Here is a 17,911-nt window from a genome sequence, read left to right as displayed (position 1 = left end):
CCAATACTACTTCAGCTTCAACCGCAATAACACAAGAGCACGCAACAGACTCAAACTTAATACGAACCACTCCAAACCTGATTGTAAAAAATATGATTTCAACAATCGAGTTATCGAAGCATGGAACTCATTACCGGACTCAATTGTGTCAACCCCTAACCCACAACACTTCTCCCTTAGACTCTCCACGATCGACCTCTCCAGGTTCCTAAGAGGCCAGTAAGGGGTGTACATAAGTGCACTTGTGTGCCTTTCGTCCCCTGTCCAATTGTCTTTCCTTTCTTTCACCTATCGTATATATTCTCTTCCTTTCATATATCCTCTCCTCTAAGTTCACCTTCACCCTCATATATGTCTATTTTTCTTCCTATGTATTTGTGTATTGGACAAATGAATAAAATAAAAAATAAAATAAATTTACCATTGGCTTGGATCTACACATACCATTCTCCTTCCGTAACCTCGAGATGAATTTTTTGGGAGGAATCACCCCAACTTTCTTCTTCTGGGTAGCGATGCTGTGGAAAAGGTCTGCTAGACACGTCAAGAGGTTTTCTTTTTTTTTCTGCTGGGCCTTGTACGCCAGCACATTTTCCCGAAACGGACGGCAGAAGTACAAGGCTTGCAAGACGGAGTTACAGTAACACGTGTTGCCAAACTGCAAGGAAGCGCAGAGATAAGCAGCGGATGAAAACGACAGCGAACGCAACATCCAATTACACGGAGGAACAATTTGTAACACAATTTCTGTTGAGTTTGATTTTTGAGCTTTTTTCAATAGTTAATTAGGAATGCTGGTTTCAAAACTGTAGTTACCGTATTTTTCGGTGTATAACAAAGGCCTGTGCATTTTTTCCTCCCTAGAAGAGGCTGATAATTTGGGTGCATCTTATACAGTGTTCCCTCGATTTTCGCGGGTTCGAACTTCGCAAAAAGTCTATACCATGGTTTTTCAAAAATATTAATTAAAAAATATTTCATGGTTTTTTCCCTATACCATAGTTTTTCCCGCCCGATGACATCATATGTCATTGCCAAACTTTCATCCGCCTTTAATAAATATTTTTTAAAATAAACTTTAATAAATAAACATGGTGAGTAAATAATCTAAATGGTTGCTAAGGGAATGGGAAATGGTAATTTAGGGGTTTAAAGTGTTAAGGGATGGCTTGTGATACTGTTCATAGCCAAAAATAGTGTATTTACTTCCGCATCTCTACTTCGCGGAAATTCGACTTTCGCGGGCGGTCTCGGAACGCATCCCCGCGAAAATTGAGGGAACACTGTACTCTGTATGTAGCTTTTTCCCCCAGCCCTAACTAGCTGGTAACGATCTTCCCAGCTATTACCTTGCCGGCTCTTTCATTGTTACTCTCTGCGAATAATGTTTTCCAAGCCCTAAGTCTTTGCAGGTTTTTCTCCCCATTGGTCTAACTTGCTCCGAATGTTTCTTTCCAGCCCTAACCAGGTGCTAATAATGTTCCTAGTGCTTGCAAGCTCTTTCATTGTTACTCTCTTGAAAGAAGAATGTTTTCCAAGCCCCAAGTCTTTGCAGGGTTTTTTCCATTGCTCTATTTGCTCCCACTGTTTCTTTCCAGGTGTTAATGATGTTCCCAGCTCTTACTGGCTTGTAAGCTCTTTCATTGTTACTCTCTCAGAATAAAAAAAAAATTAAGCCCTTAACCAGGGGATAAAATGTGCTGAAGCTGACCAGATTAAGGACACTAGCCAAATGAATATCTATTTTCTTCCCCCAAAACTAAGGTGCATCTTATATTCTGGTGCATCTTATACTCCCAAAAATACAGTAGTTTTCTTCTATCACATGAGGGTTTTTCTCTCTACATTTATAGATATATAATATAGTTAATTAGGCAACATGAGCATCAAATTGCATTTTTTACATAGCCCTCTTGCTAACTTTCCAAAAAATCCTGGTGCAGTCAGTGAGGAATAGGGTGAATGATTCCACCAAGATTGGCATGGTATGAAGGTAGATGGGATGTACATATGATGGCTGACTATTGTTGGAGCATCAAGCGACAATGTCCACAGATTAAACACTCCAGAAAAAGCTGTAAGTGAAAATTTTGACCTTAATGTGTATAATTACTGTTCGATTAAAAAACAACTATTTGTATGAGCACATTTAACTTGCAGTCACTATTATAGCCTCTCCATGAATACAATTATTCTTTGTAAACAGTATAGTTGGTAAGTTTTTACTTTCCTTTCCTTTATGTGCATAATTCGTATGACTTTTGAAGATATCCTGTAGCTTAAAAAGTTGATGTGATAGACACAAACTGTGGTTATTTTTGGATCCAGAGGCCAAAAATTAGTTGAAAAACTCTAAGTAACAGATTTAAGACAACAAAATTGCTGTTCCCCAGTGTTATTAATCCAACTTGCCCTTTATTCTCCTACCGATGCTAATCATTACTAAAACAATGAATGACGATTACAGGTGTCTTAATTGCCATCCGATTTGGCATTAATTGGCAATTAAGTTTGATTTGGCAATCAAATAGCAATTCAGTTGATCTCCATTTTGATTGCAAAGGGTTCTTTAATGAATCGGTAAATGACCTTGTTGTCCAAATTAAGTACAGTACGTCTATGGATATTCTTGTTCATCCAGGTCATGAGGACTTTCTGGTTTTTTTTCCTTTAAAGAGGTTTCGTTTCTCATCCAAGAAAAGCCCTTCATGGCATTGGGCCAGAATATCTCCGAGACCGCCTTCTGCTGCACAAATCCCAGCGACTGATTAGGTCCCACAGAGTGGGCCTTCTCCGGGTCCCGTCAACTAAACAATGTCGGTTGGCGGGCCCCAGGGAAAGAGCCTTCTCTGTGGCGGCCCCGACTCTCTGGAACCAGCTCCCCCCAGAGATTAGAATTGCCCCTACCCTCCTTGCCTTTCGTAAACTCCTCAAAACCCACCTTTGTCGTCAGGCATGGGGGAATTGAAATATCTCCCCCGGGCCTATACAATTTATGTACGGTATGTTTGTATGTATGTCTGCTTAATAATGGGGTTTTTAAAATATTTTAAATTGTAACTTATTAGATTTGTCATGAACTGTTTTATTGTGCTGTGAGCCGCCCCGAGTCTACAGAGAGGGGCGGCATACAAATCTAATAAATAAATAAATAATAAATAAATAAATAAATAAGAAGCTTCTTCATGTCAGAATAATTTTGAACTTGCGTTGGAAACGTGGAGGACACCAGTCCCTAGACAGTTTTCGTAATAAAGACACTCCAACAGGATTTCTTTCTTCAGAAGATTCTTTTACTTTTCGGTAGTATCAAAAACTATTAACTCTACACTATACTACAGAACAAACCCAACAACACTAAACTATAACAGACCACACCAGAACAGACCACAAACCATACTAAACCACACCCATACAAAGGTGTATTGCAATATATACAAGTATTGACCAATCAGGTTGTAGAACAGATTGCATCATTCTGCTGATGCACCAAGACTCAGCATTCCTTCTACTTTACAGTAATTACAGCATTTCCATTGTACTTGCAATATTACCTCAGGTTTAAATCCTGACTGGATTATTTCTGACTGGATGGTGGGGAATGGAAGGATTGATACTCCTTGCAAACAACTGGTCAGTTACCTTCTTTTAGACAGTGGTTGAGGCCACTTGGAGGTTTTGAGCCAAGCAAATTTTTTTTCTTCCATTCCCCACCATCCAGTCAAAGCTGAAGAAGCTCCTTGGATGAGAAGCGAGACGTCTTCAAAGAAAAAAAGAAAAAGAAAACCCAGTTGCCTCTTTCAAAAAGCACCTTAGGGTTAAGTATAGTACATTCTTCTCAAGGAGATGAGAATACAGCTTCCATGCACATCTGCATTCACTACTTTAATTGTACTCATCCACATTTAGTCAACCCCCCTTTACAAATGTGTCATAGATTCTTCACTTCAGCGAATAATAAGGGCCCATGGGGTTGGGCTTTTCTGGATCCCGTCAGCTAGACAGAGTGAAGGCCTGCTACCTGTTGTGGTTAGCTCTGGCCCAGGTCCTGCCCCAAGGACTGTGGATGTGGGGGAGACATCCACATGCTGCAGGCCTGTTTTGCCCCCGGTGGAATCTGCTGATGAAGGCTCCTCTGACCAAGAAGACATGAGTGACAGGGAGGAGGAGAGTGGGGCAGACAGCTCAGAAGGAGATCAATTCTCTAGCTCCTCCTTGGATTCAGAACAAGAGTTAATGATACAGCCACGCATGTGGAGAACGATGCATAGGCAACAACAACTGAGATATTATTATCAAAGAAAATGAGGCCCCCTGTGGTTGGGTGGGGCTGTGGTAATTAGTGAGGCTGCTATAAATAGCAGCCTGTGGATTTGGCCATTGTGGAGGATTATCTGATCATTGTGTTTCATGACTGTTTTACTGACTTTGACTTTTTGTGTGCTGATTTTCCCCCGCTTTGAAAGTAAACCAGAGCAAAGTGTGTTTCACTTTGTGAAAGAAGAAGGACTGTGAATTGCCTCACAGCTGCAAACTAAGTATCACAGGACTGATAAGGGACTTGTACAAATTACCAGTTTATTTGGAGACAAGTGCTCTTTGCTATATCAAAACAGGGCTTAGTTTAAGTGAATTTTCATCATAAAGAACATTGTTTTAAATTTTCAAACGTGTGTGTGTCTGAAATTTGTACCTGTGAATTTTTGGGAGGAGTCTACCAGAGAGCCCAACAGAACACTACCGGAACGGTAAGGTGCTCCATTCCAGTAGCCATTTTGGGGATACGCATGCAGCTGCGTGCAACCGATGTGCGCACACGCCCCCGTGTGAGATTTTGCTTTTGCACAGCCACAGCAAGCAAAATCTTGTGTGAAGACGCTCGTGCAAGCATGATTTCAGCTGTGCAAGTGCGGAAGCAAAAATATTGGCGAAAATCACCAAAATCTCACTCACACATATGTCCTCACACAAGATTTCGCTTGCTGCGCATGCGCAGAAGCAAAATTTTGTGCAGATGGGCATGCGCGTATGTGCCGGACACACGTCCACGACAGCCTCAGAGGGCACACTGGTACTGCCAAAGATTTATTTATTTATTTTATTACTTAGATTTGTATGCCGCCCCTCTCCGAAGACTCGGGGCGGCCTTCTCCGCACTGTCCCCCACCATACTGGCCTTCCGGAAAACCGTTAAAACCTTGGTCTTCCAGCAGGCCTGGGGCCGTTGAGCATGATACCACCTAGATTCGGGCCAAGATTTGAATGATTTTTATTTTTTTCAATGGATTTTTCTAACTTTATGTTTTGTATGCCATCCAGATTCCGGAAGGATTGGAGCACCCTATAAATTAAATTAATTAAATTAATTAAATTAAACTTTCAGGCTGTCCTCCATATCTGCAAATTTAACCCTCATATCTGCAAATTAATCAATTTATATTTATTGATTGATTTGATTGATTGATTGATTGGATTTGTATGCCGCCCCTCTCCGATAATGATAATGGATACAGCTGGGAATGATCCGTACTGTTTTGTGAAATTCTATGAGCATCGCCATGCAGCTGCGGCAATGAATGGGCGGAAGATAATGGGTAAGGTGTAATGGGCAAGGGAAGATACTCTTTCAAATGTCAATGTTCCCCAGACCAGTTTCTTTCAGTTATGCTGCCTGTTAGCATTCCACACTGGGAACACACCAATGTTAGAACACCAAACTTAGAAAACAAAGTATATGTGGCAGTGGTGGTTGTTCAGCCAATAACACACAGCAATATAGTAAAGGTATAAATATTATTCACAATTTATACAATGGACTAACCAGCATATACAGTCAGCTACAAACATATCCACCCATTAATATTACATACAGTTCTACACAACACCGCAATACATGGACCAATATTAAGCCCACAGCAAGTACATAGACCAATATTTAGCACAGTGATGGTGAACCTATGGCACGGGTGCACAGGTGGCAGGCGGAACCATATCGCCTGGCACGTGAGCCATTGCCCTAGCTTAGCTCCAACGTGCATGGGTGTGCTGGCCAGCTCACACAGAGACTCTGGGAGGGCATTTTTGGCTTCTAAAGAGCCTCCAGGGGGATGGGGGCGTACATTTTTACCCTCCTCTGGTTCCAAGGAAGCCTTTGGAGCCTGGGAAGGACGAAACACGAGCCTACTGGGCCCACCAAAGTTGGGAAACAGACTATTTCTGGCCTCCAGAGGGGAGGGGGAAGCTGTTTTTGCCCTCCCCAGGCATTGAATTATGGGTGTAGGCACTTGTCCATGCGCGATAGCATGTGTGCATGCTCTCTCGGCATCCGAGGAAAAAAAGGTTCGCCTCACTGATTTAGCACATAGCAACATATTAGCACACAGTGATATACAGTATTAGCACACAGCAGTACAGTGTTCCCTCAATTTTCGCGGGGGATGCGTTCCGAGACCACCCGTGAAAGTTGAATTTCCGCAAAGTAGAGATGCGGAAGTAAATACACTATTTTTGGCTATGAACAGTATCACAAGCCTTCCCTTAACACTTTAAACCCCTAAATTGCAATTTCCCATTCCCTTAGCAACCATTTAGATTATTACTCACCATGTTTCTTTATTAAAGTTTATTTTAAAAAATATTTATTAAAGGTGGACGAAAGTTTGGTGATGATATATGACGTCATCGGGCAGGAAAAACCGTGGTATAAGGGAAAAACCCGCAAACTATTTTTTAATTAACATTTTTGGAAAACCGTGGTATAGACTTTTCGCGAAGTTCGAACCCGCGAAAATCGAGGGAACACTGTATTAAGCACACAGGGCCAGCACACATATAAAACTTAGCACACAGTCTTCGGAGAGGGGCGGCATACAAATCTAATAAATTGAATTGAAAATTGAATTGAATAGCAAGCATTAACAAGACTAACAGCAATAGCCACCAACAACCAACAATACATTACAATCCAACAGAGTGCAACACAACTGTCTCCCTTTTATGGCTAATTGCAGCCTACCTCTTAAAGCAACATTATACTATTTCCTCCAAACATGCATTGCTGGTTAGTTCATATATTGACAAACCCAAACAGTGCAGTACGTAGTGTTGACACTGCCTACTAACTCCTATGGTCCTCGGCTGGCTTGGCTGAAGGATTGCTACCTAAGGAGGTGAGGGGCTGATGCCTAAATATCTATAGGGCACCGTGCTAGGGAAGGCAGAATGGAGTGAGAATACTTACGTTGACCAGTCCAAAGTAGTGTTCATTAAGTGGAAATTGCTCTGGCCCAATGTCTTTTTCCAGGGCGGAGGCATTGGTGCCCTGGGGGAGGAAAAAGAAAGGCCATTATTCTCCCACAAATTCAAATTCAAATAGAATCAGAGAGGGGAAAAATTGGCACATTATGGCTCTCACAGGCAATGCTTCAGGCAGGTGCATACTCACACTACTCCACTGGTGGCCCAAAATTAATGCAAAAATTATGGATGCTCCGATCTTTTTTGTTCTGTTCACAGGCTTTCAGATTGAAGCAAACAGCTAAATACCACTTTTTCCAGCTTTGAATTACACTCTTTATTTGGAAAAACAGCATTACAGACAGAAAGCAGTTTTTAAATAATTCAGGGAGGAGTTTTTCTCCACTGTGAAGTTATCAAATTAGCTTCCAGGAAAGGTGCCAGCTTCGGCCTAATTATATTCCAGCGAGATAATCCAGGGAATGAATCGTAGAGGATAAAATTCAGCGCACCAATTCATGAAGCATCTGGCAAAGAATTTTAGCAAAGCGGAAATCAGGTTTTAGGGGGACATTTTCGAGCATTCCAGCTCTAACACAGCGTCCATGAAGCAACGTTGAAACCCCACCCAGAATTTCCCAAGATCCTTTTTTTAAATACTTGCTGGGTATGGTCATCAAACCCCTAGAGTTAAAGGTGCAAACTTACTTCCTCTTACCATACAAATATTGTTGTCTGCTTTGTAACCTTCTGAATCTAGCATCTGAGAGTGGATCATCCACTCTAATGTCTCCTTCATCAACATCTGACTAGGACCAATCATCTGCCCCATCTGGTGGTTCCTCGGGTACATCCAGGTCTATTTCTCCATCACTCTCAATCTCTGCATCAGCTGGTAACCCTACTGGCCCAGGGAATCCAGAGGGGCCTGGCTCATCCTCCTCAGAATCTGACATTACCAGAGGTGAACAAAGAATGCTCACAACACTTTTGATGCTGCAAAATATGAAGATGTCTTCCAAAAAACACACGAAGGGGCTTTTTATCTACATCCTAACCATACAGGTTTGCCTAGTGCACCAGTTGCGGCCATATCTGGATCGGGAGTCCCTCCTCACAGTCACTCATGCCCTCATCACCTGCAATGCGCACTACATGGGGCTACCCTTGAAAAGCGTTCGGAGACTGCACCGAAGTACACCCACATTACTGCAACACTCCGCGATCTGCACTGGCTTCCAATCGGTCTCCGGATGCAATTTAAGGTGTTGGTTATCACTTATACAGACCTACATGGCATAGGGCAGATGGCAAACCTTTTTTTCCTCTGGTGCCGAAAGAGCATGTCCGCGCGCTATTGTGCATGCGTGAGTGCCCACATCCATAAGTCAATGCCTGAGGAAGGCGAAAATAGCTCCCCCCCCCCCGGAGGCCCTCTGAAGGCTGGAAACAGCCAGTTTCCCAAATTCTGGTGAGCCCAGTAGGCTCGTGTTTTACCCTCCCCAGGCTTCAAAGGCTTCCCCGGAGCCGGGGGAGGGTAAAAAGACTCTTCCCCATCCCCCCAGAGGCTCTCTGGAAGCCAAAACCACCCTCCCAAAGCCTCTGTCTGAGCCAAAAATTAGCTGGCCGGCACACACATGCCCGTTGGAGCTGAGCTAGGGCAGCGGCTCTCGTGCCAGCAGTGCCATAGGTTTGCCATCACTGGCATAGGACCAGTCTATTTATGGGACTGTCTTCTGCCGCATACCTCCCAGCAACTGATCAGAGCCTACAAGGTTGGCCTTCTCCAGGTACTGTCAGTCAAAGAATGCCGATTGGCAGGACCGCCTGGGAGGGCCTTTTTTGTGACGGCACCGGCACTCTGGAACCAACTACCCCCCGGAGATCCGTATCGCCCCCATCCTCCTAGCATTTCAGAAAGTCGTGAAAACCTGTCTCTGCCGGCAGGCTTGGGACCATTGAACAAGACCATCCAGTTCTGCCCAACAAGAAAAGAATGTTTTGTGGAATGGCTGTTTTATTTTTGGGGTTTCTTACATTGTTTTTACTTGCTGTACACCGCCCAGACTCCGAAAGGAGTGGGCAGATTATAAATTTAACAAATTACATTAAATCAAAGCCCCAGGGAATACCAGCAATTGTAAATGAGAAAGGAGAGCACAAGATCCATTCTTTTCCTTTAAATCGCTAAGGAAGATGGTTTATTTGCCTGTTCTCCTCGACCAAATCCATTAACCTGCCATCAATCATTTCCTAGACTAACATACAAAAATAAACACTCCCCCAGTTTTACCGATGCTATCCAAGTTTATTTAGTTTCGTAATCTTATCAAATGGTTTCCTATCTACTACAGTGGTACCTCGAGATACGAGTTTAATTCGTTCCGGACCTGGGCTCTTAAGTCGAGCAGCTCTTATCTCGAACGACTTTTCCCCATAGGAATTAATGTAAATAATTTTAATTGGTTCCAGCCCTCAAAAAACTCACAAAGTTAGTCTAAATTATGCAGAAAGACATGTTTTTAATGAAGAAATGTACATGTACATATAAATGAATAATGAAGTTTCTTTCACTTAACTTGTAAACTTTCTTAAACTTTTAAATTTACATATGTTCAACTTCTCTGCCACCCAATCCTGTAGGACAGAGGTCCCCAACCCTTTTTGCACCAGGGACCGGCTTTAAGCGATCAAGAGAGGAATGGGTGAATGAATGGACGGAGGGTGGGAAGGAAGGAAGGAAAGAGGGAAGGGACAGGAACAGAGGAAGGAAGCAAGGAAACTTATGAAAGGGGAGAGTAAGAGAGGAATGAGTGAAGGGAGGGAGGGAGGGAAGAAGGTGGGAAGGAGAAAGAAAAGAAGAAATAGAGGAAGGGAAGGTAAAAGAGAGAAAGAAAAAGAGCAAGAAAGAAAGAAAGAAAGAAAGAAAGAAAGAAAGAAAGAAAGGGGGAAGAGACAGGAACAGAGGAAGGAAGCAAGGAAACTTATGAAAGGGGAGAGTAAGAGAGGAATGAGTGAAGGGAGGGAGGGAAGAAGGTGGGAAGGAGAAAGAAAAGAAGAAATAGAGGAAGGGAAGGTAAAAGAGAGAAAGAAAAAGAGCAAGAAAGAAAGCTGCAAGCACCCCCCCGAGCCCCCCAGGCCGGCTGCAACCTTTTAAAACACGCGCGCCGCTTCGCAGCTGTCTCCTGAAGCCGAACGCGGAAGTTAGCGTTTGGCTTCAGGAGACAGCTCCTTGGCGCTTGTATCTCGAATTTGGGCTTGTAAGTAGAACAAAAATATCTCTCCCCTCCCAGCTCTTATCTCGAGTTGCTCTTAAGTAGAGCAGCTCTTATGTCGGGGTTCCACTGTATTTCAGTTTGTCTTAAGTTGGGAGGGCAGAGAAAGGGGAATGGGATGTTTTTACTTGCTTAGATTAAGAGAGAAACTCTGATTTCCCCCATCCCATCCCCAGTAAGAAAATGTTTTCAGAAGAATTGAATGGCAGAATGAGAGTGAAACCAGATAATTGCAGAAAGAGCGCAGGTTTTTTTAAAAAAAATAAAACCAACTTGCTTGCAGGTGGGAGCTCATAATACAATGTCATGTGTCTCTTTAAATTTCAGCTTGCTGTCAAACATTATCTATCAGATCTATGCTATGCTAGCTTTTAAATGTGTCACTCTTTGCAAAGGAGGAGCATCCATGAGGGAGAGTTTAAAAAAGAGTTTTAAAAAAGACCTCAGTATACTAATAACAAAAGATTTAAGTGCTAAAGCCCACTGCAACAATATAGCCAAGAAGGCTTCAAGAGTTGTAAACCTAATCCTACGTAGCTTCTGCTCTGGCAATCTCACACTATTTACCAGAGCTTACAAAACTTTTGCCAGACCCATCCTCGAATACAGCTCATCTGTTTGGAACCCATATCGCATCTCAGACATTAACACCCTTGAAAATGTCCAAAGATACTTCACCAGAAGAGCCCTTCACTCCTCCACTCGAAATAGAATACCCTATGAGACTAGACTTTCAATCCTGGGCCTAGAAAGCCTAGAACTAAGATGCCTTAAACAAGATCTAAGTATTGCCCACAAGATCATATGCTGCAATGTCCTGCCTGTCGGCAACTACTTTAGCTTCAACCACAACAACACAAGAGCACACAACAGATTTAAACTTAATTTTAACCGCTCCAAACTTGACTGTAAAAAATATGACTTCAGTAATTGAGTTGTCGAAGCGTGGAACTCATTACCGGACTCCATAGTGTCATCCCCAAACCCCCAACACTTTACCCTTAGATTATCTAAGGTTGACCTATCCAGATTCCTAAGAGGTCAGTAAGGGGCGAGTACAAGTGCACTAGAGTGCCTTCCGTCCCCTGTCCTATTGCTCTCCTATATCTCCTATACCTTTCTTCTATTCCTATGTCTCTTCTTCTATTCTTTCATTGATATGTTCTATTACTATATCTTCTTTTCTATTATTTCTTAGATATATTTTACTATGAGTATCTCCTCTATAACCTTCATCATGTATTTTACTATGTGTATATAGATATATACCCACTAAAACTCTCATTGTGTATTGGACAAAATAAATAAATAAAAATAAAAAGATGAAGTACATTAAAAATGCTGGATGGAATGCTCAATTGTAATGTGCAGGCCAGGATCTTGACTTTCTGCACCTGGTAGTTACCCATGCTTGTAGTAGTTACAATAAAAACCCCTTTGCAGAGTTTATCTTCAAGCCACACAACCCTCTTAATTCTGCTTGGCTTCCCCCACTCCCCAGCACGCTAGAAGTCACACCTGGCTTCAGGTAGAAAGTAAGGAAGATGACCTTGATGGAGGGATGCTCACTCCATTGCCAAAGTGAGGAGTAAAGTCATATTTTACATACACAAAAAAAGGATAGTTATTGTTGTGATTCAGTCTGAGGCTCCTCAGGGAACGGCTGGAACTCTGCCGGCTCCATGCTCAGAGGGGGAGGACGAGGAACAGGAGGAGGAGGAGGACCAGGCAGACGGGGAAGAGGAATGTCAGGACGAGGAGGAGGGAGAACAGCCTGAGACCCCCGGGGGGGAGCTCTCCCCAGCGAGTAGCCTGGAATCATTAGATGAGAACGCACAAGCCATCATAGATATGAGGCAGAGAAGGGCAGCACAACGAAGGGGACAATTAGCCAGGTATTTCCATCCCTAATAGGCAACAGCTGGGTTTGGGTGTGGTTCTCCTCAGAAAGGTTGAAAAGGCAGGCCCGCCCTTCCTGTATTGTGGAGAGTTATCTTTTGGGAGTCCTGTGACCTTGCTTCGATCCTTGGCGTCTCTGATTCTGGCTTGTGGCCTCGAAGGCTGAAAACTTGGGGGAGGCGTGGGTTTTATTATCTACAGTGGTGTGTGTGCCAGCAAGAAGCCTGTTGTATTGTCTGGCTGTCGTGACTCTTCTGTGAAGCTTCATAGCATTCCAGTTTGTAAGAACAGTTTTTGTTATCTGTGTTTGTTTTCAAAGATATAAAATGACTTTGCTTTTTATCAGCGTGTCTGGCTACTCTTTTTAGTTGGTGTTGGCATCTGGGGGAACCCAGAGAGAACAGTTATTTTTGAAGAGGCTCAAACAGGCACCTTCCTAATTGGTTGAGCTAACATTAGAAGGAGGATGAGATATAATATAATCAAAGCTTGCAAGATTCTGTTATTATGCGGCAGCTAGAATCACCTATGCTGAATATTGGAAAAAATGAAAAAGTTCCTTCAAGCTCAGCAACAATTACAAAAATACTTGAATGCTCAGAAATGAGTAAACTGACTACTGAATTACAAGACAAAGAAGAAACGGAAATCTATACGATCTGGGAAAAATGGTACAATTGGTTAGACCAGTGATTTTCAACCTTTTTTGAGCCGGGGCACATTTTTTACATTTATGAAACCCTGGGGCACATTGAGCGGGGGGAGGGTGGGGGCTAAAAAAAGTTTGGACAAAAAAATTATCTCTCTCTCTTCCTCCCTTTCGCTCTATTTCTCTCTCCCTCTTTCTCTCCCTTCCTTCTTTCTCTCCATCCCTCTTTCTTTCTCTTCCTTCCTTCCTCTTTTTTGCTCTCTTTCTTTCTCCCTCCCTACCTCCCTCTATGTCTTTCTCTCTCTCTCTCCTTCCCTCCCTCCTTTCTCTCCATTGCTTTCTTTCTCTCTCTTTCTCTCTCTCTTGCTTTCTTTCTCTTGTTCTTTCTCTCTCTTGCTTTCTCTCTCTTTCTTGTTCTCTTTCTCTCTCGCTCTTTCTCTCTTTTGCTTTCTTTCTTTCTCTCTCTGAGCTTCGCGGCACACCTGACCATGTCTCACGGCACACTAGTGTGCCGCGGCACACTGGTTGAAAAACACTGGGTTAGACTACAAAAACCAAATAAAGCAATAAATGAGAAACACAAAAACGAAACACAAGAAGATAGGTAGATAGATTTTAAAAGATTAAATAAGATGATGAAATTTATAAGTGTTCAGAAATGGCAAATCATGAAAAATGCAGCTGTCCTAGGCATGCCCATGCTTCTCCAGCACTCCGCAGAATACCTCCAGGACCGCCTCCTGCCGCACGAATCCCAGCAACAGATTAGGTCCCACAGAGTTGGCCTTCTCCGGGTCCCGTTGACAAAACAATGCCATCTGGCGAGACCCAGGGGAAGAGCCTTCTCTGTGGCGGCCCTGGCCCTCTGGAATCAGCTCCCCCCAGAGATTAGGACTGCCCCCACCCTCCTTGCCTTTCGTAAACTTTTGAAAACCCATCTATGTCGCCAGGTATGGAGGAACTGATATATCCTTAGCTGTCTTGACTTTATGTATGGTGTGTTTGGGTTGTATGATTGTTTTTTAATAGGTTTTTTTTAAACTGTTTTAATATTGGATTTGTATATGATGTTTTTACTTGTTGTGAGCCGCTCCGAGTCCTTGGAGAGGGGTGGCATACAAATCTAATAAAATAAATAAATAAATAAATAAATAAATAAATAAATAATAATAGTAGTAGTAGTTTCTAGACAAAATTAAAAGTATTAGTTATGATCTATAAAGCCCTACATAGCATCGGACCAGATTCCTTGTGGGTTTCCACAGAGTTGGCCTTCTGCAGGTCCCATCAACCAGACAATGTCGCTTGGCAGGGTCAAGGGGAAGAGCCTTCTCTGTGGGGGCTCCGGCCCTCTGGAATCAGCTTCCCGCAGAGATTCGTACTGCCCCCACCCTCCTCGCCTTCTGTAAGAGTCTGAAGACTCATCTATGCCACCAGGCTTGGGGCCACTAGACCCTAGCCCCTGGCCGACGAGTGTGATTTATGTCTGTTGTTTGAATGGGAATGAGTGATTTTTAAGGTTACTAGGGTTTTTAAGTAATTATTTAAATTAATTGGATTTTAGATATTTATAAGCTGCCCTGAGTCCTCGGAGAAGGGTGGCATACAAGCAAACAAACAAACAAACAAACAAACAAACAAACAAACAAACGGATGGATGGAACAAAATCAAGGAAATATTTTAGGATAGTTAAGTTAAAAGAATCAATGGTACTATTGATATACAGTAGCTCAAGGTTGACTCAGCCTTCCATCCTTCTAAGGTGAGTAAAATGAGGACCCAGATTGTTGGGGGCAATATGTTGATTCTGTAAACTGCTTAGAGGAGGCTGTAATAGCATATAAGTCTAAATGCTATTGCTATTGCTATAATGGTATGCAACGCTACACAAATATTAATATTAATGGTTCATACCTTTTTCTGTTAGTCTATGTGTTATATGTTACATGTTGTTGTATGTTACATGTTGTTGTAAAGTTAGGTGTGTGTTTGATCTGTATGTATGTATATATTTGTGTTTTTTAAAAAATCATTTAATAAAGATTATTTTTTTAAAAAGATTATGTTATTATAGCTATTCTCAGTAAAAGTAATTTTAGCCTCTTGTGGAGTTGATTTCTGAGCCTGGTTCTATCTCAAAGAGCTGGCCAAAACAACCCGTTGTGGATATTCTTCATAGGCTTGACTTCATATAAGGCTATCATATCTGGGTGGCTATGTTCCACGTGACCAGTAATTGGCATGAAACAGAAATAAAGCCACAAATTCTTTGTTGACTTTTTCAGTTCTGGCCCTGCTTGCATTAATTTGAAAACTTTGTGCAAAAAGATCACCCAAACTGATTATAACAACAACGTATCACATTTGCCAAAATGATTCAATCTGTAAAAATTACCACGTCCCCATCAATTAAGTTAAATTTAATTGATGGGAAGGTAAGAGTTGAAAATGTGGTCAAGAATGAGCAGGTTAAAATATTTGTGATTTCCAAATACGAACTGATAACTTCTTGGCTTATAACACACCAGATTTAACTGTACAGTGGTACCTCTACTTAAGAACTTAATTCGTTACGTGACCAGGTTCTTAAGTAGAAAAGTTTGTAAGCAGAAGCAATTTTCCCATAGGAATCAATGTAAAAGCAAATAATGCGTGCAAACCCATTCGGAAAGAAATAAAAGCTCGGAATTTGGGTGGGAGGAGGAGGAGGAAGAAGAGGAGAAGGACAGTCACTGCCCAGAGCAAAGGGAGTGTTTCTTTTCTCTGGGTGCTGGCAGAGGTTTTTTCCCTCTCCAAGTGCCCAGAGAAATGAAAATGCTTTGTTCGCTCTGCACTGCCAAAGCCTCCTTAAGCACCACCGAAAGGCTCCTCTGGCAGCCCAGAAAAGCCCTAGATGTCCAGGATTAAAAGGGGAATGACAGGAAACTGGCTGGGCCTTCATGCCGCTCTCAAACTTCCTGGGAAATTTTTCCAGGCTCAGGTTCAAGTAGAAAACAGTTCTTCAAAAGAGGCAACAATAATCTTGAACACCTGGTTCTTATCTAGAAAAGTTCTTAAGTAGAGGCGTTCTTAAGTAGAGGTACCAGTGTAGTTGAAAAGGAGAAAGTATGCATAATTTGATGCAGCAATACCAGCAGACAGTAGAATAAAAAATTTGGGGTAGATCCCAAAATATCAAGAGCTGAAAAATTGTAATATTATGGCATGAACTGGCTGTGGTGATTCTTAATGGTTATCAGCACCAAAAACTCTTGGACAGCAGTTATATAATGTGTACACTGATAAAATGTCCATCTGTCAATAACAAAAGGCCAGATCCATACATACATTATACTAATAGATGATGGCATCTTAGGTTCTTGGGAAGATCTCAATGCATATGGAGGCCAACACCAGCTAAAGAACTGCCATATATAAGTTTCTAATTTTAAATAAAGCAAACAAACAAACAAACAAATAAATAAATAACCATCATCGCTAATGGAACACTGAAGAAGGAGACAGGTTTGATTTTTGCAGCCCAAGAACAAATGAAATCAAGGACAGGATTGAAAAATCAGCTGATGACCCAAAACGCAGACTTTGCAAGGAAGCTGATGAAACAACTGATCACATCCTCAGCGGCTGCAAGAGAATCGCACAGACAGACTATAAACAGAGGCACAACTACATGGCCCAGATGCTTCACTGGAACCTGTGCCACAACTACCACCTACCAGTGGTAAAGAACCGGTGGGATCATAAACCTGAGAAATTAGTTGAAAACAAACATGCCAAAATACTTTGGGAGTTTTGAATTGAAACTGACAAGGTTTTGGAACACAATACAGCAGACTTCACGATTGTGGAAAAGAAAGAAGTGTGGATCATTGATGTCGCCACACCAGGTGACAGTCAAATTGATGAAAAACAAGAAAAACTTAGCTGATATCTGTTGTGGTTGGCTCTGGCCCAGCTCCTGCCCCAGGGAATGGGGAGGTGGATGCAGGGGAAACTTCAACATGTCACAGGCCTGTGTTATTGCCGACAGAATCAGTGCAGAATTTAGTTTCCTCGGACGAAGCAGAAAGTGGGAGTGACTCGGCAAAGGAGGGCTTGGCACACAGCCAAGGCAGTCAATCTTCCTTATCTTCTATTGCTTCAAATGATGACATTTTGGACTCACGCAAGCGCAGAATTATGCGTAGAAGAGACCAAGTAAGAACATATTACAGGAAATAAGGGAGGCCATCTGTGGTTGGGTGGGGCTCCAGTAATTAGGGCCGCTGCTATAAATAGCAGCATGTGGGTTTGTCCATTGTAGAAGAATATCTGTTTGTAGTTTGTCAGGAATCTTGTGTGCTGGACTTTGTTGCTTTTTCATGCCTTTGAAACCAAAGCAGAGCAACGTGTGTGTGTATGTGTGTCTTACTTCATTGGAAGAAGAAGGGATGTGAAGTTTCTTCACAGCTGCTGGCTAAGTACTTAATGACTGCTTAAGGGAAATTGTACAGAATACCCGGTTGTTTTGGGAAGAGTGCTCTTTGCAATACAAAAAGAGTGCTTAGTTTATTTTGACTTTTGTGATAAAGAACATTGTTTTGAATTTTCAAACGTGCGTGTGTCTGAAATTTGTATCCTTGAATTTTCGGGAGGCTCCTGTTAGAGAGCCCGGCAGAACAATATCAGGATGTTAAAATTGAACTACAACGACTATCGCATAAACCAGTACTGGTGGTTCCAATAGTAATCGGCACACTGGGTGCTGTGCAAAAAGACCTCAGCCAGCATTTGAAAATAGTAAACAATGACAAAATCACGATCTATCAGTTGCAAAGGGCCACCATTCTTGGATCTGCGCTCATCTTACAA

General features: G+C 42.3%; 1 protein-coding gene across 1 annotated transcript in view; it reads right to left on the bottom strand.

The window, feature by feature from the left end:
- The window catches only part of USP46 (ubiquitin specific peptidase 46), a 52,999-nt gene that overhangs the window by 17,166 nt on the left and 17,922 nt on the right, over window positions 1-17,911 (bottom strand). The window contains exons 2-3 of the mRNA XM_070757195.1: window positions 7,241-7,321; window positions 445-658 (exon numbers count right to left, since the gene is read on the bottom strand). Coding sequence (XP_070613296.1) covers window positions 445-658; window positions 7,241-7,321 — 295 coding nt within the window. The remainder of the gene's footprint in view (window positions 1-444; window positions 659-7,240; window positions 7,322-17,911) is intronic.

This window comes from Erythrolamprus reginae, chromosome 7 (genome assembly GCF_031021105.1).
Source record: "Erythrolamprus reginae isolate rEryReg1 chromosome 7, rEryReg1.hap1, whole genome shotgun sequence".
Lineage (NCBI taxonomy): Eukaryota > Metazoa > Chordata > Lepidosauria > Squamata > Dipsadidae > Erythrolamprus > Erythrolamprus reginae.
This window is presented reverse-complemented; position numbering and strand designations above follow the sequence as displayed.